The 27,667-nt window shown below is 56.5% G+C and overlaps 2 protein-coding genes across 8 annotated transcripts; both read right to left on the reverse strand.

The window, feature by feature from the left end:
* Positions 1 to 756: 756 nt before the first annotated feature.
* Positions 757 to 5,436, reverse strand: CB1H8orf58 (chromosome B1 C8orf58 homolog). Of its 4 annotated transcripts, none has more exons than XM_043561799.1 (7): positions 5,257 to 5,436; positions 3,586 to 4,097; positions 3,065 to 3,229; positions 2,821 to 2,956; positions 2,575 to 2,687; positions 2,252 to 2,334; positions 757 to 1,700 (listed from the first exon to the last, which is right to left on the reverse strand). In XM_043561799.1, the coding sequence occupies exons 1-7, from the start codon at positions 5,303 to 5,305 to the stop codon at positions 1,589 to 1,591; spliced, it is 1,170 nt and encodes a 389-aa protein (XP_043417734.1). In that variant the 5' UTR covers positions 5,306 to 5,436; the 3' UTR covers positions 757 to 1,588. The 4 variants fall into 4 exon arrangements, with proteins under 4 accessions (XP_043417734.1, XP_043417725.1, XP_043417705.1 ...); XM_043561790.1 differs by having other exon boundaries at positions 2,252 to 2,358; positions 5,257 to 5,393; XM_043561770.1 differs by lacking the exon at positions 5,257 to 5,436 and having other exon boundaries at positions 2,252 to 2,358; positions 3,586 to 4,390.
* Positions 5,437 to 11,031: 5,595 nt separating this feature from the next.
* On the reverse strand, positions 11,032 to 25,215 carry PDLIM2 (PDZ and LIM domain 2). Of its 4 annotated transcripts, none has more exons than XM_043561850.1 (10): positions 25,196 to 25,215; positions 22,620 to 22,714; positions 21,752 to 21,903; positions 18,964 to 19,033; positions 18,703 to 18,854; positions 18,468 to 18,546; positions 14,871 to 14,959; positions 14,478 to 14,623; positions 12,914 to 13,031; positions 11,032 to 11,598 (listed from the first exon to the last, which is right to left on the reverse strand). In XM_043561850.1, exons 2-10 carry the CDS (start codon positions 22,710 to 22,712, stop codon positions 11,421 to 11,423), a joined length of 1,077 nt encoding a protein of 358 aa, XP_043417785.1. In that variant the 5' UTR covers positions 22,713 to 22,714; positions 25,196 to 25,215; the 3' UTR covers positions 11,032 to 11,420. The 4 variants fall into 4 exon arrangements, with proteins under 4 accessions (XP_043417785.1, XP_043417764.1, XP_043417755.1 ...); XM_043561829.1 differs by lacking the exon at positions 25,196 to 25,215 and adding an exon at positions 24,164 to 24,295; XM_043561820.1 differs by lacking the exon at positions 25,196 to 25,215 and adding an exon at positions 24,149 to 24,294.
* Positions 25,216 to 27,667: the final 2,452 nt, after the last annotated feature.

Genomic DNA, 27,667 nt, shown 5'->3' on the forward strand with positions numbered 1-27,667 from the left:
GGCTGCAGCCGCAAGAGAACCAGCCCCTCCTGAGTAAACGAGGAGAGTGCCTGATCAGTGTCATTTCTAGGAGACGCCAGGTTTAAGCCAGTGACCTTATCCCTAGCCCTGTCCTTCCATTGATAACACACACACACACACACACACACACACACACACACACACACACACCCTCCTCTCCTGCCCTCTGAAGATCTACAGGAGACTAAACTTTTGCCCTTTCTCAATTAGCAAACATATAGGAACCTGCCAGACTGTAGTAAATAAACTACCACAACATTTTGGTAGACATAATGTTCTCAGAAAGATTTCCTTTAGGAGTGCGTGGGTGTCTCAGTTAAGCATCCGACTCTTGATCAGGTCATGGTTTCATGGTTTGTGGGCTGGAGCCCCACATCAGGCTCTGCTTGGGATTCTCTCCTCTCTCTCTTTCTCTGCCCCTCACCCTGCATGCACGTGCACTCTTGCACTCTCTCAGAGAGTTTCTTTAAAAAAAAAAAAAAAAAAGGAAATATTTCCTTTAGTCCTCCCAAGGCTGGAAGATTAGGTCAGGAATTAGTGCCCTAATTCCCAGGAAACCTGAGACTTCAGTAAAGTGACCTGCTCTAAGTCTTGCTGCTAATCACTGGCCGTTTTAGTCTCCATTAGCAACCCCAGTCCTCCCTTATCCTCTGGCCTTCCCATCATCCCTCCAGCTTGGCCTTCTTCCAACACCCATACCCTCCCTCTTCCTGTTCACAAAGCACTCTGAGACAGTTTCATCTCGTTTTATCTTCATTAATAAGACTGTGAGGTAGGTAGGGCCGGTATCATTAGACCATTTGGGAGATTAAGTAGGAAGCTATGAGTCTAGAGTCAAAAGCTAGAATGAGTCTCTGGTTTCAACTCTGATGTGTTAAGGTTATTAGGGACCAAAGCAGCTAAAGGCAGACCTTGAAGATTACTCTGCTATTCTCCATGTTGTCCCTGACCTTTCTATTCCAGGTTCAGTCTTCAGGGACTCTGCTCCACAGGCAAGACTCAATGCAGAGGAACCCAAGATAGCACCCTTCTCTGTCTTAGGGCTGCCCACGAGGGTGTGAGGAGGAAAGCAAGATTCCAAATCAGTAACTGCCCACTGAGGAATGAAGGTGGCCATCCTTTACCTCACCCAGACCAACCCTTTGAATGCATGATTCAGAAGACATGGTTGGATCCAGCCAGTTCACAACAGTGACAGACTTGCAGAGATACACGTGTCACTTTGCATAAATACACATCTGCGACATGCTAGGCCCCAATAGATCACCAGGCCAAACATGCTCCATGGACTCCTGATAAATAAGTTAGTTCACATTGTCTAGGCCCAGGGATTTCTGGCAACCAGCAAGGCGCCCAGGGGCTGCCACACCCTGGGGCCACTCAGGGAACCAGGGCTCCTCTGCCAGGCTGCCCAGAGGAGAAAGGTCCAGCCTTCTCCTCAGAGAGAAGGGTGAGCATCAGCAGCTTTTCCTGGCAGTGCCCAGAAACAGTAACAGGGCAAAGGGCGAGGAAGATGACTGCACTGCACACCCCTCCACCCAAGGTCATGTCCCTGCGCCAGGAATTCTCAGCATACAGAAAGGTTTTTGGCTCGTTGCTTCTTAACCACAAATGATGGCATAAAGGTCTTCCGGAGGGGCTGGAATGGAGGTCTTTCAGGGACACCCCTTGACTCAATCCTGTGAAAAAGGAAAGGAAGCATTAGGCTAGGAGGAGGAAACAAGGTAACAATGGCCCCAGAGTTGATGGAGCATTGCTTATCTGCCGTGGGGAGCCTGGGGATGTTGACGTAGTGCTTCTTATCGCCACAGAATTATTCAGCATTATCCCCCATCATCTCCTGTGGGATCCTCTGTGTCCCAACCTTGCTCTCCCAGCAAATCCGGGAGGTGGCCTAAGGTTCAGCTGTGAGGGGTGAAGGCTTTTGCTGGGCTTGCATGAGGGAGACTCCCCATATGCTGGTCCTGGCTCTGTCACTGCCTTGCATGCATGTAGATTCAGAAAGCGACTTCCTTCCCCAGCCCAGTCCCCATCCTCTTCATCTGTAAATGGGACACTTTAACTACTTTGTTTCTTCCACCACCCTCGCCAAGACTATCTACACCTCTCAGATTTCAAAGGGACAAAAAAAAAAAAACAAAAAAAACCCACAATTGGCACTACAGTCTCAGCTTCTGGCTTCATCAGGCTCCTTCCTTTGCCCTAACCTGGGCTGGGCCGCAGGACTCACCTTGGGGCAGGCCCATCAGGAGGGGCAGAGGACTCAGAGTGTTTCGAGCTTCTCCAACGGATCCGGTTGAGCAGGACCTTGACCTTGTTCCAGTGGGAGAGATCCCGCTGAGCAGAGCGTGAGGGGATCACCACAGAGTTCCTCCCCACAACATACCCCTGCCTGAGCTCCCAGAGATAGCAGTCGCCACAGCCAGGACTGCTCCAATCAGGAATTCTGTCATTTTCCCAGAGCTTCTGGCCTTCAGGTATCTACAAACCCAACCACCCCCTACCCCCGACTCCATCCTGTATCACCTGCCTCCACACATACCCATCACCTACCTTGTGTCCCTGGGAGGATGGAAAGGTATGAGCTGGCTCTGCTGAAGCCTCTAAAAGCCTGGGAGGGTTGGCACCGGGAACCCCTACCTTTAGGGGTGAAGCTGTGTTGGCCCCTTCAGAAAGAAAATCCCATTACCCAGGGCCAGAAACAGGAAGCCACCCATCAAAACCAGGACTGAGGAGGTCCGCCCGGGGTGGGGGGCCCTGGGTTGGCAAGACACACAGGGAAACACAATGGCAGCTCACCTGTCTCCTGGGTCTGGCTGAGCAGTTCCTGTACCTCACCGCCTGGGGCACAAGAAGGTGGAGGCGAAGGGTCCAGGGCTGGTGGTGGTGGCCGCTGCTGCTGCTCCCCCCACTCCCCCTCCACCGCTTCAGGATCCTGTGCACAGGAGAGACGGGTACTCAAGACCTGACTAGATGGCTGAGCCTGTTCTGAAGGCAGCCCTGGTTGCAGAGCTCCCAGCCCTCCTCTGCCTCCCCCACTCACCTGCCCGACCTGCAGCTCGCTCGCCCCTGGGGGCCTCTGGGTCTGCAGCTGCAAGTAGAGCTGCTGGAGCCTTGCCATTTGCTCCAGCACTAGGCACAGGTGTTCCAGATAGCGGAGACCCTGCCCTGGGAGACAGGCCCAGGCCTTAGGCCCCAGGCCCCCCACCTGTGGGACAGAGTGAGGTAAGGAAGACTTCTGAACTCAACCAGACTCCCATCCTAGGCAGTCAGCAGATGGGAACAGAGGGGCCAGGGAGAGGAGGCACACACCCCTAGCTGGCTTCCCAGTGCCCAGCCAGGCATGCTGCCAGGCCGTCCCCCATACTGCTCACCTCCACACAGCTGGGAGTGGGCTGAGGCAACAAGCCGAGACACAACCCATCAATTAGAGGCAAGGAATGCCCCACCCCAAGAGAGCTCCAAGGAGAAGTCAGGGAGGACCCACCAGCCAGCAACCCACCCCTCCATGTAAAAAGACCGTTTCCACTGCACTCTTCACCCAGCCTGAGAGTTGACACTCACCACCTCTGCTCCTTCCAGACCTGCCTCTAGGTCAGTTTCTGCCTCAGTGGCCTCCTGTTCCCCTGCTCCAAAAGGGGGCATTTCACATTCAGGCTTGATAGGTGGCTTCAGGGAGTAGTGGTGTTGTGACATGCCGACAGGTGAAGTCGGGAGCTGGCGGGACCGCTCCAGCACCTGCTCCAGCTTACGGTTGGCCAGGAGCCGGCTCAGGTGGGCAGGAGGCTCCATGGCAGCAAGGGCCGGGGGATCAGGGCTCCCTGTGAGCTCAAAGTCCAGAGAGTCCTGAGGAAGACCTGGTGAGGTGGCCAGGGGGCTGTCCCCAACCACCATCTCCACTCCAGAGTCCCGAGAAGCCAGTTTGAGAAGTGGCTCCTGCCTCCTGACACCTCTCAGCTGGCCATCCCCTTTCCAGGAGTCCAGGGAGCAACCTTGAACAGCGTCCGGGATCCTTCGGTAGGTGCTGCTGACTCCAGGTACTACACAGCTGCGTGCCAGGTCCTCGCCAACCCCATCTGCAAGGACAGTGAGTATCAGGCTGGGCAGGCTGCCCTGAACGCCCCCAGCATTCCTGGAAGCTGGCAAAATTCCCAGGGGAGGAGTGTCCTGGGCCAGAGGTGAAGGGAGGGGCCAGGACTGGACAGCCACAGCCCCGCCCAGATATCTCCCCATCCCTGGCTGGAGAAGGTAGGACAAGATCCCTTCACAAATAGTCTTTGTTGAGGATCACAGACCCAGGATATGGGCAAAGCCTTGCAGGTCCTATTTATCAACTCCTTATATGGCCACCCTCCTTTGAGGGAGTAGCTGCTTTCTTCTGGGGAGCCCTTGTGCTCTGGAGCCTAGGGTCAGCCTAAGACCTCCAGGTCATGAATGGGGAGCCCCAGTCTCTTCAACTGCTCCCCACCGGGCAGCATGGCTACGACCTCCACCCCCACCCTCCAGCTTTCAGAGAGACGGGAAAGGGCACAAAGCAGGAAGCCTGGGGTCCAAACTAGCATCAGGATGCAAGATGAAGTCTCTCCTGGAGCTCCTGGGGGAGAGTAATAAAATAACAACAGCTATAACCATTGCAGGCTTCTGTTCTTTTAAATGGGAAATAGTGAAGATTTTGCGGAGAGTTGGGGGGAAAAAAACACACCCAACTGGAATTAGGAGGGGGTAGGAGGAGTAGCAGCGGCAGGGGTTACCCACTCGCTGGGTCCCCAACTGTAATAATGATGCACAAACTACAGCTGGAGAGGATGGAGGGCCGCCCACGTCTCACCGCCGGCCACGCAGGAGAGCTGGGTGCCAGGCCAGGCCCCTCTGGCCAAGGAGGTCAGCCAGGAAGTCTACCTCGGGAACGGGTCCGCCGCCGCCGCTGGCGGGGGGGGGGGGGCTTTCGGACCTGCCGGCCGGGGCAAGGGCTGGGCGGAGAAGGATCCAGATGGGGAATTAGAAGGAAGTGGAGCCCGAAGGGAGTGGGATGGAAAGTGGTGGCTGACTTAACGCCCAAACCCAGAGTCTCCAGAGTGCGAGGCGCCATCACTCAGCCCGTCCGAAGGGAGGCGGCGAGGACGGGCGCCTGCGGCGGGGTGTGCGGGCTGGGGCAGGGGACACAGACCGGGGCCCGGGCGCGGGAGTCGGCTCCAGGGCAGGAGGCCCCGGCCGGCCTGGGGGTGGGCGACTCACCCCGGCCGCCGAGCGGCTCCACGGCGAAGACGCGCCGCCGGCCCAGCATGGCCCAGTTCCCGGCCCCGACGCGGCGCCCCGGCCGCGGCCGCTGCAGCCGCCCCGCGATCCCGGCCCACGTCCCCCAGCCGCTGTCGGGCGGGCGGCTTCGCACGCGCGTCCGGCCCGGGCTGGGCGCGGCCCCCGGACACTCCCCGCGGGGGCGAGGGGAAGGGGCGGGCAGGGGGGAGGGGCGCGCAGGTGTGCGGGCGGCTGGGGGTGGGCGCGCCGAGTGGGGCCGTGGGGGGCAGGGGCGGGGGCTGGGAGCCGGGTATCGCGGAGCGCGCGGGGGAGCCGGGAAAAGGCCTGGGTCCCCGGTCCTTCGGGCCCCGGGCAGTCCCACGCTCCCGCCCCTGGCCGGGGAACGGAAGCCCCCGCCTGGGGACGCTGTCTGGCTCGAGGTGCGGGGTTACCGGGCACCCCCCCACCCGCGGTTCACACGCTGGTCTGTCTTCCTGCCGCCGAAACGAAGCTGGGAATGGGGGTGGAGGGTCGGTAGGGACTGGACAGCCGCGCGGAAGGAAATGGAGTCCCACGTGCTGGCTGCACGCTTGTCCCTGCACTCCCTGCTGTGTGCCTGGGGCACGTCACTCAGCCACTCGGAAACCTGACGCGATAGAAGGGGGAAATGATTCCTGTCCACGTGGAAATCCTTTCCAACAACTGCAGAGCGCCTTGTTACTAGATCTGATCCCCTCCTCGTCCCGTACCTCTCCCGCACCCGAGCACCCTAAAGCTGGGGCCTGGGGGGGGGGGGCGGGGGGACTTCACGATCTAGGAAAGTGAGCCAGGCGAACAGGGAAGCAGCCTGAAGGCGGTGGAAGTGTGAATACTTCCCTGTCCCCCAACCCCAACCCTCTTTTGGCCCTTGGGATTCCACCAGTCCCCACCCTTAAAGGGTCCCAGCCTGCTTTCAAGCTGGTAGCCTAGGGAGCTGCCGAAGGTGACACAGCCTGGTGACCAGAGGGCTGCTGGCCTCTAAGAAAACCTCATCCTCCTGAGGAAGGGGACAGGGCTGGAAAAATCCCAGCAGGACCCAAATCCCCTGGAGGCAGATAAAGAGACTGGTGGACGTGCAAACTTGCACCTGAGCCTCTGGGGGAGGGGCTGGAACCAGAGCCCTTGGGAGGAAGCAGCTGTTAACTGGGAGGGAGAAAACAGTCTGCCCACCCCTTCTGCTCCATGCTCCTTCATACCCTTCCTCAAATACCTTACACAGGAACCTTTGCCAGAGAGCCACAAACTGTAAGGTTCCGACTGTAGAAGATGGGGAAACTGAGGCCTATAACCAGGTCTGAGAAAGAATGAGAGCCAAGTGCCTGAATTACCTGACATCTCTTAACACCTTTTCAGGCCAAGCCCTTCTCTGCTAGCCACAGGTTGTCTGGGTGGCCTCCTCCTAACCCTGTCCTCCTAGACAGCACCCCCACCCCATTCCTCTTTCCCAGATACAGACAGGGAAATGAACGCAGGGCCTGGCAGGAACTGCTTCATGCAGGTCCCACAGGATGTGTGGCACCAAACCCCGCAGGCAGTGTCATACCCCACCCCAGCCCTCCCTGGGTCGGGGAGTTGGAGGGCTGGCCTATCAGGTGGCTTCCTTCCTCCAAAGTGAGAGGGTAGGGAGGGAAAGGGAGGGAACCTTTGTCGGATCTCGCCCTGAATTTGGAGAATGTGGGGCTAGATTCCAAGCGGTCTCCCTGGTGACTCTGGGGCAAGAATGCATCTGGAACAGGAAGCCCAGCCAGCAGGAATGTGGTGTCTCAGCACAAGGCTTTGTGTGGGCTCAAAAGAACCCCCACCCCCACAACACACACCCAAGCATACTCCCTTCCTGGTGGTGGGCTCCTGCACTGCCTGACCCCCATGTAGATGTGCCTGAGCCCTCATCGTGCTGGGGATCCCTCGCTGGGGGCCACACCCTTCCCTCCCATCTGCCTTCTGCGGCCCTGACTGGAGCAGCCGTGTGCCCAGAGCACAGCCACACCCTCGCTGCCCACCTGATGGGTGAGCAGCTGCCCTGAGTTCCTGAGATGCATGGTGGCTGAGCAGAGTCATTCCCTAGGCTGAGGCCAGGGATGCCCAGCTGCCCCTCCACCTCCATGGGGAAGTCCCAGCTTCAGGAAGCACATTTCCTGCAAGCTCAGCACTGAGCTATGCCCTGTGGGAGGAAGGGCAAAGCCAAGAAGGCAGAGGGCAGCTCCTGCCAGAGCAGAGATGGCTGGGAGCCATGGTGACCTCCCTGTGGCCTGGAAGGCAGCCTCTGGTGATGGAGGGGCAAGAGCCCCCACCCCACACCAGAAATTCAGAATTCAGACTCCAGGTTCCTTCCCCAGCATGCACACCCCCTTACCAAGTAGGAGTCCTCGGACCAGTCACTTTCCTCCCTGTCCGCAGTTTCTTCATTTACAGAACAAGGAATACCTACCTCTGTAGGTGGGTGATTAAAGCACCAAAAAGTTCGTGCTGTTAGAATTATCTACCTTTGTGGGGCGCCTGGGTGTCTCAGTCAGTTAAGCATCCAACTTCAGCTCAGGTCATGATCTCACAGCTCGTGAGTTCGAGCTCTGAGTCGGGCTCTGTGCTGACAGCTGGGAGCCTGGAGCCTGCTTCGGATTCTGTGTCTTCTTCTCTCTCTGCCCCTCTCCCACTCACGCTCTCTCTCTCTTTCAAAAATAAATAAACATGAAAAAATTATTAAAAAAAAAGAATTATCTACCTTTGTAACTTAGGAATGTCACCTTCCCATCTCTAACTGAAGGTGGCTATCTTAGATGCTCTCCCTGGGAACCTCTAACTTGAATCTGTCATCATTTCTGAGGTTATTCCCCAAAATGCCAAAAAAAAAAAAAAAGTAGAGAGTACAGTACTGGATAAATTGCAGTCATATAATTAGGTGGTCTCTCAGGGAGCCCAGGGGGTTCAGTCAGTTGAGCATCCGACTTTAGTTCAGGTTATGATCTCACAGTTTATGAGTTCCAGCCCCGCATCAGGCTTGCTGCTGTCAAGACAGAACCCACTCTGTCCCCCTCTCTCTGCCCCTCCCCCACCTGCACTCTCTCTCTTTCTCTCTCAAAAATAAAGGTTAAAAAAATTAGGTGATGTCTCCCCCCCCCAACACTGGGACACAGGGGGTGGGTGCTCACAGCTGGCTTGGGGTGGGGTTGAGGGCAGGGGTAAAAGATCAAAGACAGACCCCAACCTTCTTTGACAAATGGGTTTGACTAATAACTCCCATCTCCCAAAGAAGTTTGCCCCCAAGCTCGAGCTGGCTGTGTAGCCGCAAAGCACTCTGAAACCCTCCGACCCCTGGGAGGAGAGCTGCCTGCCACAACTAAAGAGGTGGATTTCAGCCTGAACCTGTCCAGCCTTCGAAAGGCATTCAACAACTCCCAGGCATACCCATTTCACAAGGGTCTTCATTCCCTACTTCTTCTCCTCTACTCCTCAGAACACCGCTGGCCCACCATGTTCATATTCCAACCCACCCTTTCCAACCTGTCACTTCCCTGCTTAAAATTTTCAGAATGTTCCCTGAGCCTCAAGGTGAAGTCAAACCATTTCTTCTGGCATTCAAGGCTCCCATCTCCCTTTCCAGTCTTCTCTTAGTACCTCCTTCAGCCGCTGCCCTAAACTGAGCATTCCACCTGCACTCACCCCTGGCAGTGGACGTTTGTCTCCTCCACCTGCCCAAGTCCTGTTCGTCCTTACACACAGATGGTCTCTGCTCTGTACTCACAGGGCATAGGGCATGCCTGAATGTGCCACATCCGCTCTTAGCACTCATTGCCATGTAGTATTATTTCATTCATGCCAGCTCAGTGGCTGCCACTTGACTATTACCTTCAGGAGTAGATTTCTGTATTCTCACTGTGCCAGGACCCAAGTGTTTCCAGAGGGGTGAATTCCCCTTTTGCAGGCATTCTCCCCGGCCATGGGCTACATCTGACACTAGGTGGCGTCAAGGAGACTATCCCATTGCCGACCAAAGTTCTGGCCCCACCCACTCCTGAACCACAGAAAGCCTTGATCTTTTCTATGAAAATAAAGGCAGCCATCCAGGCAAAAGGTGAGACAGTTAAATCAAGGTGTAAATTATATCAACAGGTGCCTGAGGAGCCAACACCAACAGTCCACCGAGATTCCTTCCCAAAAGAACCAGACAGCACAAACACCCTCTGGAGCCCAGCTTTGATCTTTTCTGTGAAAATAAAGCTGAGGCTGTGGCCCATTCCTCAGGCTAACTGGGGAACAGGGTGGGTCTGGAGCACTCATGCACCTTTCTGAAATGTCTCTGAGATTAGGACTGGGGGTGGTGGGTGAATCAAGCCTAAAATCTAGTAGGGGACCACTGCCCCCTGTGTCAACTCAAACATACCTGAGGGCAGGCACACCTAACACTAGTCACCCATTATTTTTGTTTCTGGGTTTTTTGTTTGTTTGTTTGTTTGTTTGTTTTTCAAATCAACTACCACTGAAGCCAGCAGGGTCTCCCAGGGAAGGGACACACAGAGCAAGCCTGGCTTGGATGTGAGGACGTTTGGGGGGTAGGTCCTTCAGGGTGGGGCTCCTCTGGTGTATGCTTCCCAGGCAAGACTAACCTGCAGCCCAGTTCAAGGTTATTGCTGGTGATTATCTTTCTCAAGTGCATGCAGACAGCCTTGGCGGAGTGCAAAAGATACTCTACATGTTGCCCCCACTCCTGCCCATCCGGCTCATCTGGGTAGGTCAGCTGGGCTGGCAGCATTCACCCCAAGTAGAGCGAGGGGCACCGAGTGCCAGCCCAGCCAGTGCTGGTGGAGCATGAGACTGTCACTGAGCCAGGCCTGGATAGCATGGACATCCAGGCCTGCCTCCTGTTTGCTGCCCGCCCTCCGGCATTCCTCCTCTTCTCCAGGCTCCGGATGAGAAACTCATTCCTCTAAAGTACCAGAGATTATCCCAGTAAAACTGGCATCTTTATATAAGAGTCCAGGAGGGGCACCTGGCGGGCTCAGTTGATGGAGCATGCAACTCTTAATCGTGGGGTTGTAAGTTCAAGCCCCACACAGGGTGCAGAGATTACTTAAAAATAAAATCTTTAGGGGTGCCTGGGTGGCTCAGTAGGTTAAGCGTCCAACTTCGGCTCAGGTCATGATCTCGCGGTCCGTGGGTTCGAGCCCTGCGTCGAGCTCTGTGCTGACAGCTCAGAGCCTGGAGCTTGTTTCAGATTCTGTGTCTCCCTCTTTCTCTGACCCTCCCCTGTTCATGCTCTGTCTCTCTCTGTCTCAAAAATAAATAAATGTTAAAAAAAATTTTAAAAAATAAAAATAAATAAAATAAATAAAATCTTTAGAGGCACTTGGGTGGCTCAGTTGGTTAAGCATCTGACTCTTGGTTTTGGCTCAGGTCATGATCTCACAGTTGGTGGGATCGGTCCTGCGTCGGGCTCTGCCAGTGCAGACCCTACTTGGGGATTCTCTGTCTCCCTCTCTCTCTCTCCCTGCGCCCTTTCCACTCATGCTGTCTCTGTCTCTGTCTCTGTCTCTCTTAAAATAAATAAACTTAAATAAATAAATAAATAAAGCAAGCCTCTTCATTAGAGGGTGTCATGTGGTGAAGCACCTGGTAAGGTTTGGTAAGGTTTGGGGATGTGGGGAATAAAGGGGGAAAATTATGTCAATAAAAACTCTTTGCCCAGTGGTAGACAGAGTTCATCCCCAGGGGCAGAGGCAGAGAAGAAGAGGAAAGAGCTACTTTGTTTCATCCATATATGTATATTTATAGAGTTCATACGCTGAAAACTTTACAGAGTGAATACCTTTAACCTCTGACCTATCCCTCTCTTTCTACATATTTATCTCTGTATCCCAACCTGCTTAATCCCTGTTGCACAAAGATATCCAATGCAGTGCCCACCTCACATTTTGGTGCACAGCCTGTTCTACAGGAGGAAGTGAGTATCTAGCAGAGGCCTGGGATGGCGAGGCTGTCCTCATCCACAGCCCATCACAGGTCCCAGGCTCTAGCCTCACCCAGCCTGGAGGCAGGGGCCCCACCACCAACCACCACCCTTCCATGCCAACTTGCTATTGGTACACAGGTGCCTACGCGGTCTAGGGCAGGTTGAGAACCTAGCCGGGTACTCAGGCGTGGGAGCTGAGGGCGGGGGGCGAGGAGTAGCGCTGACGGGCATGCTTCTCGCAGTACAGCTCGTCTCCGACCCAAAAGTGCCCACGCATCTTCAGGTTCAGTCCACAGTCCGCACAGGTGTAGCAGCCTGGGTGGCGGTACCGCCCCTCCTGGATGCGCACAGCCTGGTTCCTGCAGGGGCAATGCAGAGGGGAGAACCATTAGCCTGGGGGAGAGGGGGGGTGGGGGAAGGCAGGGTGATAGCATGATGCTGCCATTCTCATTCCCGGGGAGCCTAGTTCCTGGCCAGTTCCAGGCCCACAGTCAGGACCTGGAAAGATCTCCAAATCTCAGACAATGGACTCCCCAAGCCTTCCTTCAGGAATCTCACTTCAATAACCCCCAACCACCACCTCCGGGACTTCTAATTTTTAAAAAAAAGGGGGGCACCTGGGTGGCTCAGTTGTTGGGCATCCCACTTTGGCTCAGGTCATGATCTTGTGGTTCATGAGTTTGAGCCCCATGTTGGGCTGTCTGCTGACAGCTCAGAGCCTGGAGCCTGCTTCAGATTCTGTGTCTCCCTCTCTCTCTGCCCCTCCCCATCTAACGCTCTCTCTTTCTCTTCCTCTCTCTCTCAAAAATAAATAAACATTTAAAAAAATATTTTTTAAAGCTGTTTGTCCTTTACACATAGGCAAATAAACTCGTCCTGAATTTTCTGGGTTGTTAATGGAGCAGTGGTCCTCTGGGTGTGGTCCCAGGTACCGGGACCATAGCACTACATCACTTGAGGACAAGTTGGAAATGCAAATGCTGGGGCCAGAGACCTCCTGAAGGGGAAACTCTGGGGTACAGGCCAGCAGTCCCTCTAACAAGTCCTCAGGGACTGTGCAGCTGCTCTTTGAGAACCACCACATACAACACTTCCCTTGTGTCTGCACGGCAGGCATGCATAGTATCCCATTCTGGAGCTGAGACACTAAAGCCTGCAGAGGCTAAGGGATTTGCCTAAGGTGAGTCATCTGACCGTCAACATGGCATGTAAGAAATTTATGGCGGAGCGGGTGGACTTTCAGCACTTTTCCAGAGAATGTGGCTGCATTACAATGCCACCCTGTGAGGAAAAATGAACCTACCTCTGGAAAAGTCATCCCTTTCCAAAGGGGGTGAGGAAGGGGCAAGAACAAAATTTTCCAGGAGGAGGCACCGCATCTAGAGGCAGATCTCCAGAGGCCTTGAGATTATTGCAGAGAAATCAGAAGCGTCGTTTCTTACTCCTCCCAGGAGGGAGGAAGAAATCAGGGAGAAGGGGATGTGGCAGGAAGAAGCCAGCAAGACATTTTAAGAAGGCTTAAAATAACCAACATAGCTCATCACAGGTCTGCTGTGGAAACACCCCTCAAGGGTCCCTGACTGGTGTTGACTCCTCCCGGGGGCATCCCGTGCCCTGCCCCGCCCCACACCACCCTGTCAGGGTGTGCCTGCCTCCCAGGCCGTAGACACTCACACAATGCTGGTGCTGCACTTCTCACACGTGTGGAGCTTGGGCGGGGTGGCCAGGGCCCTGGAGGTGGGCAGGGAGGACTGGGGGCTCAGCGAGCTGGGCAGGAAGGCAGGTGTGCCACCTAGGAGGGGTGGGAGCAGACGGACACATCAGAGCTCGTCCACTGGCCGCAGCACCGGGCTGTGTTTACTCACTCACACTCCGCTAGCACGGTTCCCAGGAGACTCCTAAAAGGTGCGCTTCCATGCAGACCCCTGAAGTAACACTGGGGGTGAAGGCGGGTGGGTAATGGAGGAAGGGACTGATCATGGCAGCTCCCTGGCTGAGGCTGAGTTGGCCCAAGCTGGGGCAACCTGAGGAGTGTCTGCACGGTGCCTCCCACGTCCCGCCAAGCAGGCATGGTGATATTGATTAAAAGATGCTGCTGATAGATAGTAACAGCGCCACAACACCGCTATAAAGTTTTCAAAGGGTTCTTATGGGCACAGTTGCATGCGAGCCTTGGAACAACATGAAGATGAAGCACAGATGTTACTGGGCAGGTACGGTCCCTGTTTGCAGCCAAGGGCTCCGGGACTCCAGTGGTGAAGCCACTGACCGTCTGCACTCCCCTCACCCCGGGGCCTCTCCCGGGGCCTGCCAAGGCCTCCGGGTCATGATGCGCAAGGTCTGCTCCAAACCGTTTCACCCTGACCCCAGTGAACACCCCCGGAGCTAAGTGTCAGAGTTGGAGCCAGCCACCAGATACTGTGCTGGCGAGGCTGCTGATCCCGTAGTCCTGAATGTCCCATCCTCTGCCTCCCGGAAGCCACTGCCCAGGCCAGGCTTTCTCATCTCTCCCCTGGACTAGGCCGGTGCCCCCCCCCCCAACACACACAGTACAACTGCAGCACTGACCACACCTCAGGCACTGGGTGGGCCTGTCTGTCTGCCCTCAGCCTCCACACTCTGCACATCACTGGCCCATCAGACAGGCACAGTGAATGTCTGTCGAGCAAACAACTGAATGGCTGGCAAGAGCCCATATCTCTTATGCACTTCAGCATCTGATGCACTGCCTGGCATCATTTAACCAGCCCTTCTAGGTGAGGGCACTCCTCAGCCTGGCACGTGAGGCCAGGACTTAACCTCTGAGACCACTCTCCATGCTGCCAGGCCCCGCTGTTCTCTCTCGCTCCCACACCAAAGCCCTCCAGCTGCCAACCACTGCATGCCACGGCGCTCTCTGCCACCATCTTAAGGCCCTTTGTTAAAATCTTGATCTTTCTTCAAGGGTCAAGTCAAATCCATTTTCCTCTACGAAGCCCACCCTGGAGACCCAGCCCCCACAGGGCCCACCACCCACCTTTCTCATTCCCCCTTGGCACTTTCCTGACCCCAGCCAGCACCTCTGGGTCCACCCCTACAACACCCACCAGACTGAAAGCTCCTTTAGTGCAGGGACTCCCTTGGAGCCTATTCCTATGATGAGCACTTAGGAAATATTTGTTCTGTATCATGTCCAGTCAGGGTCCAGGGGTATCCTGCAGGAATCTCCTTCCTGCACCCAAGCCCCCAAGGGGCTCACCTCTCTCTTCAGCCTCCAGAGCCTCCTGCAAGAGCCGAAAGGAGCTGGACTGTCGGGGGGCCACCCGCCCCTCACGATTTTCCTGCAGCATCTTGTAGACTTCTGAATCCTCCTCCAGAAGGCGGCTTCCCCCCTCTGAGTCCACACTGCAGGGACAGGAGCGGCCAGGAGTGAGGGTTCCTTCCCGGGTATGAGGACCAGCAAGAAGGCAGGGAAAGAGTGTCCAGGGGAAGGCATTCTGAGGGAATTCAGAGGATTCAGAGGAAAGCCAAATGGGCTTAAAGTGGCCGGGGACCTCCCCCTGCCCAAATCCCTCTCTGGAAAGCCAATCTGTCTCTTGCCCCTCCCAGGCCCTCCAGGATTCCACCCCACCCTCCGGAGTCCACCGGGTACCTGAGTCTGGGACTGGAGGAGTGGGGACCCGGGGAAGGCGGCAGCACCAGCACAGCCGAGTCACCAGCCGAGGCGCGGGTGAGGCTGGCCTGTGGGACAGAGAGGCACCAGGGGAGGAGTCAGTGGCTGGAGCCTTTGGCCCGCACACCCGTCTGGGCTGCCGAGCCAAGCCCGGCTGTTCCCCAGGCCTGACACCAGAGGGCCCCCAGCTCTTGCTGACCAACAGGCCCTCAGGCGCAAGGGCCCAATACACCAAATCCTACCCTCGGGGCACTAGGGAGTGTTCTGCTCATTCCCAGAAGGGGAGAGAGGCCAGCACCCAACTATGGAGGTGTGAAGTTTCTGCAAGGAGATTGGGCAAGGGGCAGAACAAGCAGAGAGGAAGAAAGCAGATGCTTTTGCAGTGAGAAGAAAACACAAAGGGATGGAGTGAAGGGCCCAAGGACCCGTCTTGGAGTCAGGGATGGGGCAGCACAAGGGACCTCTCTCCTACACACACTTCCTCTCCTAAGAGGGCCCCGGGGTCTGGGCTGACCAGCCTCTTCTGGCTGCCCTGGGAGGTCTAATTCTGCCCCATGGAGCCTTGGGGGCCAGGCCCATTCTGGACCCACACCCCAGCAGCAGCTCCCCCTCCCCAGGTGTGTGCTATCCATCTTGGGCTCTTTTCACTTGCCGTCTACCTGGAAATCTTGCCTTCAGCCTCATTGTTGCTCTGCTTTCTGGCATGCACCTCTGCACCCTCCCCTACTACCCTGCCCCCTCTCCACAGCCATCCCCCATGGAAAGGGGAACCCCAGAGACAAAAAGACAGGCCACCGTGCACTAGCTGAGGGCACATTTCCCTGGAAAGCCAACTTTCTTCCATTTTAAAATTCAAAATCAAGGACAAGTTATGGGGTCAAATGGTAAAACTGCATGGATTTTAAAGCTAAAAACAGAAACTGCAGAGTTTTGAGAAGAAAGCCCCAGACCCTCACTCCCCCAGCCATCTTCCCCCAGTCTACATTCCTCCTACACTTGGTGGCCTGCGGTCAACTGACAGACGGTAAGATAATTTCCTCAGGAAGGACAGTCAGCACCAGTTACTTAAGAACGACATCCCATCTCGCTGTCCTGAGCCAGCATGTGCCCTGCACAGGGGCAGCGGCTTGCAGGGAGAAATCCGCCCAGGCTCCCTTTGTAAGCCAAGTTCTCATGCCAGCCAGAGGGGTGCTGTCTTCACATCTGCTCAGCAAGGCGTGTACCTACCCAGAGGTGGCAACTTCCAGTTTCCAGAAGGGTACTATGGAGGCTGGTGGTGTCCTGTGCCTTGGACTGAGCGCAGCCTCAGCCAGCTCGAAAGCCAGCAGCAAAATCACGGCCATGGCAGACACCTCATCTACACTCACCTCTAACCCCCTTCCTCCTTCCAGACCATTGTGCCCTGAGAGAGAGGAGCCCAGCTCCCTTACTGGAGAAAGTTCTTCCCTCCCTCCATCCTAGTCAGCCAGGGATACCTGCCTTCACAAAAGGAACCTTTCATCTCCAAGTCCAGCAAAGCTGTCCACCTGCCCAACAAGAGCTCATCTGTGGCCAACACCCTTCAACATGTGTTCTGGGGAACACAGGGATGTTAATGAGTGAGTGGCAGGTTGGGGTGGGGGGATTCCAGGAGAAATTCTATAGTTAAACAAGTTTAGACAACTAGTAAAATTAAATCTATTTCTCACGGGACTTCTTAGAGTATTTAAGGTGCTAAAAGTACACAGTGACTCCCAAGAGGGAAGTGTGGGACCCCGACACTCCCACACCATCTGACCACAGCCTCACTGGCAGACCAGAATGCAAACTTCATTGGATTAGGAATATCTGTTTATCCACCAACGAATCCCCAGAGCCTGGGAAGGGTGCCTGACACAAAGCAACTGCTCAATAAAAATTTGTTGAAGGAATGATCACGGTCCTTGGGGCCAAAGAAGGGAACCTGGTGCATGGCGACTGCTTATCCAAGGTTAGATGGTAGAGGTGGGACTAGCCCAAGTCTCCCTGCCACCCGGCCCAGGGCTCCTGCTTACACCACATGGGTGGTCCTCAAATCTTTGGATGCATCAGATCCCTGAAGGCTCCTTAAAACACAGACTGGTCCCCCTGTCCACACCCTCACCCCTGCATCTGATTCAGTAAGTCCAGGCTGAGGCCTGGAAATTTGCATTTCTAACAGGTTCCAAGGTGTTGCTGCTGCTTTGGGAGACACTCCCTGTACCACCAGCATCTCCCCTTTGCCCAAGTTTGGGACACCACAAGGAAGAAGGCCAAGATGGATGGGCCCTCTCCAGCCACGCCCTGGGCCAAGCACATTCCCAACTGGTCTCAGCCCAAAGATCTCCCAGAGAAGCCCCCCCTCACTGGGCCCAAACACGCCAGGTCTTGCTTACACACTGCTTTCCCGTCTCCCTGGCTTATCATTCTCTAATCTAAACCCTACCCGGTCCTACCTCTGACGTCCAGCAAAATTCCTGACAAAGCCTTCTCAGGCCACCCAGCCCACATTCATCTCTCCCCTCCCAGAATGCCTCCTGCTTTTATAATTAAGACCACACTGTTTAGTACTTAATTGTTCCAAAACTGCTTTACATGTTTGTCTTATCTCCCCAACTGCATTTTAAATTCTTTAAAGACGGGGATCTTATTGAATGCATTTCTATGCCCACATTGCCTGGCAGGCCACCTGGTGGGCCCATAGCAGGCCACTGGGGAGCCCCTACTGTGCAGCCCCCAGTGAAGCCCACTCCTTCCTTCTCCAGAGCCCCCAGTTTCTAATTCCCTCCCCCAGCCATCTCCAAAGACTCTGCTTTCTGGAATGCAGAATCAACCGGAGGTAGGATTCCAGCAGCTGGGCCTCATCCCTTTCACCCCAAAAGCTGGACATGCCCCCCACCAACTCTGCCCCCAGCAGCTGTGGCCCAGGACTGTTGGCCGACTCAGTCCCTCACTTCCTCACCACCCCTGCCCTTAGAGAGGAGAAATGCTAAGGGAGGTGGGGGGGGGGGGGAAGGCTGTCACTAGTTCACAGTGGGACCTGGGAGGGGGGCATCCAGGGTAGAAGAGCAGGGAGAGGGGCAGACAGAGAGTAAGCCAAGTGCTACTTGAGGCAGAACCACAGTCCCATTGGTGGTTCTCTGGGCTGAGTCAGACAAGGAGGAAGGGGGATGGGGTGATGGGAGTTGGGGGCAGGCATGGGGCTTGGAATGGGGAGGAATGTGTTCAAGAGATGCAGCCAGAGCCAGAGGGAACCATCCCAACAACAGCAGCAAAACTATTTCAGCCCTGGCCCAAGAGAAACACTCAGGAAGGGAGGAAGCTAGCAGAAGGGGGGAGGCGGCAAATGGGAGTATAAGAGGTAGAAGGCCACCTGGGACTGGCAGGGCAGGGCCCCAGGCACAGGAAGTGTGGCCTACCACCAGACACAGTGGCCTTCTGGCTCAGGAGAGGGGCATGCTTGTTGCTAAGAGATGAGGCGCTGGTTGCCCAGGTGGGACCCGCCATCTGCAGCCCAATGGGTGCCACTGGCAGCCAGCCAGGACGGGAGGATCTATCCTCCCCACCAGGTATTCTCACCGGTCGACTTCTGGGGTGGCCCCCGTAGGAAAAGCGGTCAGCAGCAGCCAATCCCGGGGAATGTGCCAGGCTCTGGAAACTGAAATGGGGGAAATGGATGATGTGTGTGCCAGGCGTCCCACCCAGCCTGCCTCAGGGAAGAGGAGGGTGCCCTCAAACTCCCCTAAACCCAGTTACGCAGCCTGAGAGGCCTGGTCCAGACCCTGTGGCCGTGGTGCTCACCCCCTGGGCTCACCTGCGGCTGACAACAGTCTCTCCAGGGAGGGCCTGCGGGCTGGTAGGGGGCAGGGCAGAGAACGGGCTGCCGGGCTGGGGGCTGGAAAAGACTGGGCTGGAGCAGGAAGACCTCAGAGAGGACTGGCTGTCAGTGTGCGTCCTCACAGAGCCCTGTGGAGAGAAGGACTGAGAATGGGGTACCCGTCCCCTACCAGCCCTGCCCCTCAGGTCTCCCCTCATTTTGGGGTGCTGGAGTTCCCCGCAGAAGGCACCATCCTACCTGGAAGCGAGTCGCCAGCCCTTCCACAGAGCTTTCCCCATTGGTCTGCTGGGGGGAAGCAGCCCGAGACCTGAGGAGAGGGTAGGGGGGGAGGCAAGTCACAGGGGTCCTGGCCCCCCACTAACAGGATAAGGGCCACAGATTGCAGCTGTTCCCACAAGATTCTCAAGATTAGTACAAGGTTCAAAACATTTGGACATCAGGCTGTCAAATTTCAACTTTGCCAAATTGAAAACAAACAACTATTGTTAACAACTACCATCATTTCTCAAAGGAATGGAAGGTTTAGCATCAGTATGTAGAATTTCAGCGAAAAGTTCAAAAAATTCAATTTTAGTAAAAACTCCTCCTATTATCTCTTGTCTTTTTTTTTCTTTTCTGTTTTTTAAAGTTTACTTATTTATTTATTTTGAGAGGGAGGGTGCAGGCGGGGGAGGGGCAGAGAGAGGCGGGAGAGTCCCAAGCAGGATCCATAGGCACTATCAGCTTGGAGCCTGAAGTGAGGCCCCATTCTGGGCCTTCACACGGGGCTCAGACTCATGAACTGTGAGATCCTGACCTGAGCCAAAATCAAGAATCAGATGCTTAACCGACTGAGCCACACCGGTGACCTTTTTTTTTTTTTTTTTGAAGTAATCTCTGTGCCCAATGTGGGGTGGGGCTCAAACTCAGGACCCTGAGATGAAAAGTCACATGCTCCACTGACTGAGCCAGCCCAGAGGCCTTTTTCTTTTCCTTCCTTCCTTCCTTCCTTCCTTCCTTCCTTCCTTTCTTTCTTTCCTTTTTTTTTTAAATTTCATACAGACTTTGTCACTGGTCAGCATCAGCTTGTAGATCAACTTTGGGGAAGATTGCTGATTTCACATAAATAATTCTTTATCTTTCACCCATAGAAAAACTGAAGCCTAGAAAAGGAAAGTGAGTTTCCTAAAGCCCAACAATGGCTGGGCCAGCTGCTCACTCTCCTCTGCCCAGCCAGAGGCTATTCCCCACCAGCTTTGCTGCTAATGGCTGGAATATCTTGGGGAGGATCATTCCTGGTCCCTTCTTCTTCTTCTTCTTTTTTTTTTTTAAATTAATTTATTCTTGAGTGAGAGAGAGAGAGAGAGAGGGAAGAGAGAGAGAGAGGGAGGGAGCATGTGTGCTGCATGAGGGAGGTCAAAGAGAGAGGAAGAGAGAGAGAATCCCAAGCAGGCTCCACACTGTCAGTGGAGAGCCTGATGTAGGGCTTGAACTCACCAACTGTGACATCATGATCTGAACCAAAATCAAGAGTCAGATGCTTAACCAACTGAGGCACCCAGGTGCTCCATGGTCCCTTCTAAACATTTCTCCATAAAACAAAGGGTGGAGCCAGCCCCCCTTCCTGCAGGACCTGGAGAGCCAGGGCAACAAGCAGGCCCAGCTTTCCACCAATCACCAAGGCAGCCAGCAAGAGAAGAACCCCAGGAGACCCCCTTCAAAGCCCTTCCCACTGGAGCCTTGAACAGGAGGACATTGGAGGGCTGGTACTAGCTGAGGGTGGAGAAAGAGCCTGCCATGTCCCAATCCCACTATACCGTTCCTGGTTGTCTGGCCACTTCTAGAGAGGTCAACAAGAACCTCAGTCACCACACACACCAGCCTCAGCCTCCCCAGGGAGGGGTGTGGGATCAGACTGAAGGGAGCTTGGGCCTTGGCTCCAGTCCAGAGCACTGCTTCCTGCCACAGAGCTCTGGGTGCTCAAGAGGCTTCCTGAGGTGGGGAAGACTAGGAGGGTTTAGGAGCAGGCCGGGCAAGGGAAAGAAGAGGCAGAGAGTCTTGACCTGCCCAACATGGAGCTGGAGGCTTGGAGGGACTCGGCCAGGCCCACTCCCTGACGGGACTGGATCCCTCTAAGAGGGACCTGAGAGGAAATGGTGGTGTCAGCAGCTCCCTGTCCCTCCCCCACCCGACTCTGCAGTCTCTTGTAGATTTTGGTCCCCTTCCCAGCTGCCATGAGGTACTACTCTCCACCATCCTCGTCTGGGTCCCACTCCTGCAAACACTCATGAGTCTGAGTGGCATGAGGGAGTCACTAAAGGGGCCGGGACATCATGGGAGCCAGCTTCTACAGCACTGTGGGATGGTAGAGGTGAAGAGAGGGCATGGAGCCAGGGCCCAGAGAGAGCCCAGTGGGGAAGGGGGGGCGGGCAGAGAGGCAGGAGGTATCTGACTCAAGTTCAAGGCCCGCCCAGAGGGTTCTCCTGGCTGGGGGATCTTCCAGCATTCCTTCCCTGTGACTCACTATGATGCCCCACCCCAGGGAGCCACCTGTTCCCCTCCCCAACCCAGGCTTCTGGACTGAAAACCCAAGCCCAGGAATCTGCCTTCACCAACACAGCCTGGAGAGGCAAAGGGGAAGGACAGAGGGGTTCTTTGGGGAATGAGCCTCCAAACTCCTCAACCTACTCCCCAGGACGTGAACAAAGGCCATCCCCTCTTGGAGGCAGGGGCCCAGGAGACCCAGCCTAAGGCACACCTTTCCCCTCTTCAACCCACTTCATGCCCACACCCTGTGCCCTGCACACTTGGGAACCAGTCAAACCCGGGCATCCAGGTGGCTGATGCCAGCCTGCCCTGCCCATGGCTACATGCCCAGCTAGGTACAGGGACACCCCTCAGCCCACTCTAGACCGTCTAAAGATGAGCCAAAAGGGCCCAGGAAGGCCGGGCTGGGGCTAAGAACAGGGGGTGAGGGCAGCCACTGTGCAGCGGGCTGGTGAGGGGAGGGGAATGCTGGCAGGCCCAGCAGTGGTGGAGGGCCTACCGGTCTAGCTGCAGCCTCAGGGGTGAGGGACTCTGGCGGATCTTGCTCTGGGCCTCAGCATGAAGCATACCCTCAGCACTCTCCCCGTTGATGGCCACAATAATGTCTCCAGGCCGGAGGTCAGCAGCCTCAGCCTTGCTCCTCTCAGTTACCTGGAGGGGATGAGAAGCAAGTGGTCTGAGGCACCCCTGCTCAGACAGTGATGACTGTAGGGATGGAGGAGAGGGGATTTCTCTCTGTCCTGCCCAAGAAACACAGAACCTGGTTTGAACCAGACTGGCCTGTGTCCCCCTTTGTCTCTCTGCACAGCAGTGTCTGCCCAGCTTATCAGCTAATCCCCTCCAAAAGCTGGAGTGGAACCCCACCCCCCACCCCAGCACTGACACTCTAACAGGGGCCTCCAGAAGAAATGGCAAAGTTTCAGGGACTGTGCTTGGAAATACTTTTGGATAGAGAGCCCTGCCCGTGCAAATCACACCATGCAGGTGGCTGCCTGCACACAGGCCTTCTGCATGAATGCTCCCTGGCCTGGGCCTGGGTCAAGAGGAAACTGCCAAGAACTTGGGGCTCCTGTTCTCGTAACCTCCCAAAATGGCTGCCAGCAGGTATGGGGTTGGTGAGCAAGGAGAAAAGAGCAGGCCCTGTACTTGGACCAGCTCCCTTTCACTCCCTAGTAGTCTGCTCCTGAAGTGGTCACCACATCCCCACGGCAACAGGGCCCAGGAGCCTGGTCCTCCCCAGGCTAACACTCCCAGAAGCAGGCCTTCTGGCTCCAGAATTAAAAAAGAAAGGCGCCTGTGGGGACCAGGTAGACAGAGTAGACCCAAACTCTGGGGGTACCGCCTTAGCTCCTGGAATTAGCCCTTACCTTGGTCACCATGATAGGTGTGTGGAAATCCCTGCCCCCAGTGATCCGGAAGCCCCAGGGCCCTGGCCCCACCACATCCACTGTTAGGGCCATATCTGAGGAAGAAGGGATGGAGACACTGTAAGGTGAATAAAGAGGTAAAAGAGAGGGGATGACAGGTCCAGGGAGCAGCCAGTCAGGGGCTGGGCGGGTGAAGGGGAGGGTAGAGGAAGTGACTAACTCCCTCCCTCCCCCCCCCCCCCAGTTTCACTTCCCCCGCCCTGGGAAGCCGTGACTCTGAGTTCCCCCTTCACCGCCACCATCTTCAGCAAAGCGACTCCCCAAAGGCAGGCTGGCAGGCTGTTAGGGTGCCTCACAGGGCCTTTTGCCGGAGAACAGGCGGCAGGGGCTAGCAGGTGGTAGGAGATGTCATGGTTTCCTGCCTCTCCCCCTCCCCCACCACAAGGTTAAGTCCCACCAGTGCTGGCTTCCGGTCCCCAAAACTGACTGCACAAGGTACTTCCTCCCCACTCTGGGGGAGGGCAGCACTCTGGGAACAGGAGTGATAGCAAACAAGGGGGTGATGCCACCACAGACTCTTCAAGTAGTTGGCTGGATGGGGACTGGGCCAAGGTCTTCAGAGGGGCCTCCTGGCTGCCTGCCTGGCCCCTGGCGATGTGGTCCAGATAGGCAAGACTGGGCTTCCCACCTCCTCCAGGGGCCTGCTGCCCTCTGAACAGCCCCGGCCAGGAGGATGGGCTCATCTGCCAAGTTGGGCACACCCACCCCCTGGCAGTGGCCAGCAGGTTGAGCTGATTGATGCTGCCTGCTAGCTGGGGCCACAGGCCTCCCATCCACTGCCCCCTCCGCTGGGCAAGGGAGTGTCCTTGCACACCAAGCCCTTGTAGGATTTCCTGAGCCTCTAGTTATGGAGCTGGGAGCCAACCCAGGCAGGAAGCTGCAATGCCAGCCTGGGCCACCACCCTACCCAGCACCCACCCTGGGGCTGCCCCTGGGGAGGCCCAGTGACTGCAAGTGCTGCCAATCAACATCAAAGACACTAGGGCCACTTCCCGTGTTTAGGAACCTGGGCAGAGGACGCCCAAGCAAGAGGAGCTGTCTGCCCTCTCCCCAGTCCTTGGCTTCCCCTTTTGCTCCGGACTAGCCCCTGTCCCTGCCTAGGTCCCTAGGTTGGCGCTGGCGGTTCATAGACGCTTTGGAGTCTCAGACCTTTGAGCCTGCCTGTGGACTCCGCGCCCGGGGCCCCGGGGAGGTGCCCAGCCCGTCGGCCCGGCTCTCCCAGTTCTGGCACCTTCTGTGCTCCGAGGCCAAAGTACCCACGGGCCGGGGGCTGGAGGAGGAGCGCCCGGGACCAGGAAAGCTCAGCACGCGGGGCGCACCAGCCTCTAGGGAGGCTGCAGGCCGTGGGCGGAGGAAAGAGCCGAGGCGCTGAGAGCTGCGCAGAGGGGACGCGGCGCTCAGAGCTGCGAGGTCCCCGGAGCCGGGAAGCTCGTCGGCCGTGCGGACGGTGCGCAGGTGGGCGCGCTCACCTGGCTCCCGCTCACCTGGCTCGCTCTCACTCGTCGGGCTGGGAGGCCAGGCCCGGTAGGGAAGGGAGGGGAAGGAGGGAAGGTGTGGAGACACCGCCGCTCCCGCTGCCGCCGCTGCCGCCGTCTGCCCGACTCTGGGGAGAGCCCGCCCGGGGCTCCAGGACCTGCCTCCGCCCATGTGATCCCGGAGCCGCCCCTGCCGCCGCCCCTGGCCGGGGAGGACGCCTCCTCCGCGCAGCCCAGCCCCGGCGCTGCCACCTGGCCCGCGCCCCGCGGGGGGTGTGCGGGTGGGGGGAGGGTCTCTCCCTAGAGCCCCCTGAAGGCTGCGGTCATCGTCCCCGAGGTGCCCTTCTCCTCCCGACTGCCCCCTGAGGGTGCCGCGGAGGCGTTCCGGTGACGGGTCGCGAGCCCCACTTCACAAACAGCTGAGACTGGCGCCCCCCCCGAAGCTCCCCCAGGCCGGTGGCGCCCACCCGCCTTCGAAGGGCCCCTCGAGCACCCCCACACCCGGGGCTGGGGCGGGGCAGGGCCGGCTGGGTCTGTCTGCGGTCCGCCTGGCATCTCCGCCCACTCCAGGCTCCGACACAGGCGCGGATGCAGCCCCGACACCCACAGATCCCCAGCCCCGGCGCCTCTCGGACCTCTTCAACTCCGTTCCCCAACGGCCGGCGTCCCGGCTAGTCGGTGGTGCAGACTGCTGGGGTTTTCGGGCTGCTCAGAGCTTCCCTGTTTGAGATGCTTCTCAAGCCTGCTCCGCTCAGGGAGACCTTCCAGGCCCAAGAGATGGAGAGACTGCTGGCTGGAGGGCGCTGGGCACTCTCCCGGGCTGATGCTCTTTCCGTTCCTAGCTGCCCTCCCCTCACGCTCTCTGCTGCCCCGCCTGGGGTGGGCCAGCCCCAACAGTCACCACTGGCCCTCGCTGCCCATGTGGCCAGCCCTCTGCCAACCACCTGGAACCCAGGCTCTAGGGCTCTGGAGAGGACAGCCGAAGAAAGGCCCCAGGCACCAGCTCAGTACCATCTGGCAAATGGTTCCCCAGAGCCATACCTGGCAACCCTCACCCTGGAGACCTCGGGGCCCACCAGAGCTGGCTCTGGCATCTCCCACCGGCCTCCAGTCTGCACTGTCTCTGTCAGGCTGGTTTGTTTTCAGGGAAGCACACCTGTGGGCACAGCTGTAACTTGCCTGCTTCAGGTATGAGTCAGTCCCTCCACGTTCCCTCTGCAAGGAGTGCCCTCACCATCCCTCTCGCCAACCTATGCCCTGTGTCTCATCCTCCTTGCACTCACAAACCCGGAGACTCTGGGTCTCCCTCCCACAGCCTCTGTCCTCTGTGTGCTTAAGCCACTCTCCCACCAACCACTCCTGGGCTTCCTGGAATGGCCACTTTGCCTGGTACATCGGCTCTACCTCCCCGACTAGGCTGGAAGCCCTTGAGGGAGCAGGAAGCTGCAGGACAGGCAAGCACAGCCTTGGGGTCACACAGACCTAGCCTCAAATGCATGATCTGCTTCTTATTGTGGGACTTTGGGTAATTTCCTCAGTTTCCCCACAGGTAAAGTGAGCATAATGCATACTTTAGCCTTCTGTTGCATAGACTGTCCTCTCATATAAAGCTGCTGGCGTGCAGATTTCTCTTAGGGCAGGGTGGGGGGATTGGTTCACTGCTCCATTCCCAGAGCCTAGTACAGTGCCTGGCACACAGTAGGCATTCAATAAATGTTGAATGAATATTGTTTGAAATGATTGAATGGATTAATTTCCCTTCCTTCACCCCCAATTTGTGGCAGGGCCTCTGTTTTACACCTCTTTGTGCTCCTGACTTTGCACTGGTCTCTAGAAACATCTACAGGTTAATCTACAGGATTTCTGCTCTGTGGGCCATGCAGTCACAAAACTCATGACAAAGACAAAGTCGTCCGACCTAGGGACAAGGATCCTGTGGAACAGAAGGGAGTACTGTCCTGCTCTAAGCAACTCTGTGGCCCTGGGCAAATCTATCAGCTCACCTCTCTAATGGCATGAGCATACCCAGTGGCCTACAGCCCTTTCTGACCCTGACCCCACAGGTCCCCCTCACCCCTCAGGCCTGTGATCCTCCGGTGACCTCCTGCCTCACACCAGGTCAAGGCACAGAAGTAGTCATTGTACAGGCAGGTCTGTCGTGGCAGGCAGCCCAGGGGCGTAGGGTTGGCTTGCTGGGGAGGTTTCAGGGATCTATCAAAGAGGGTGTGGATTTGGTTTCTGCCCCAGGGAAAGGAAGTCACAACCCTGCTATCTTTGATGAGGGCATCAGGGAATGTGGAGAAGCTGGGACAGGGGATGAGGAACAGGCCAGTGGGTTCCTGGACAAGGCCAGTGGGTTCCTTGCACAAGATGGGCTGGACCTACCAACTTAGAAGCAGATCACGGTGAGGACCAGGGTGGACAGAACAGATGGTGTGCACGTAGGTCTTGTTCTTCCAGCTGCTGTTTAACCAGTGTTGGGGCCCAGGCCACACCCAGGCTATGGCCCTGTCGTTCACAGGTCTCCCCCACCCCCATCCCGGCAGAGCAAGGCACCAGCACCTCTTCCCACCCACAGGCCTGGAAGACAGGATTGCCAGGAAGTATATAAAGGAGGCCCAACCTGGGGCGGCCCCAGGGAAGTCCTTGGCCTCCTGCATGACCTTCCTTCTCTGGGACAAGGACTGCCTGGGCATTTGATACACTTTGTGCAGACAGGTGGCAAGAGTCATTGGACCTGACTTCACATCCATGTGGCCCAGACAACTTAATTTCTCACCCTCGGTCTCTCGTCCTATAAAACAGAATCATATACCTGTCATTGAGACGCTTACGTCAGAGAACACACGTGTAGCACCTCATGCCCTGCTCAACTCCCAGCACCTGCCAAGGACTGGAGTTTTCTTTCTTGGCAGAGCAGCCGGCCCAGACGGTGCCACTGCTGTCGCCTAGCAGGATCCACCAGGCCCCAGGACTCTGAAACCTTGGGTGAGAAGAGTTGCTTCGAGTAAGCTGTGCCTCACCACTCCCAGCTTCCCGCAATTGATTGCTCAAAAACCCGAGCTCAAAGAAGAAAGTAAACAAACACACGAGAGCTTTGGTGTGGAACTGGAGCACACAGAAGGAAAACATTAGGAGCAGAAGAGCTAGAAATGTCATCTAGTCCAGCAACCCCATGGCCACTCCGGAATCAAAACAGCCTGCACACAAGGCCACATTCAGCTCCCATCTCTGGTTTCTCCCCACAATCAGGCCTTGCCCTGGGCCCTGTGACGTGAGTTCTCTCTCAGCATTGCTTGTCAGACTGCTGTCTGGTCCTGGGGGCTGCCCCATTCTGCCTGAGACCCGGGGGCTGAGATCTTTAGAGACAATGATGGTGTTTTTCCAGCCTCCCCTTTCACACACACACTCAACGTCCCACCTGGTTCCCAGCACAGCTGACAGCAGAGAGAATTCCCACAACGCTAAGCAGGAGGAGCCCTCTCCTGCCCAGAAGGAAAAGGACTGGCAAGG

This window comes from Prionailurus bengalensis, chromosome B1 (genome assembly GCF_016509475.1).
Source record: "Prionailurus bengalensis isolate Pbe53 chromosome B1, Fcat_Pben_1.1_paternal_pri, whole genome shotgun sequence".
NCBI lineage: Eukaryota > Metazoa > Chordata > Mammalia > Carnivora > Felidae > Prionailurus > Prionailurus bengalensis.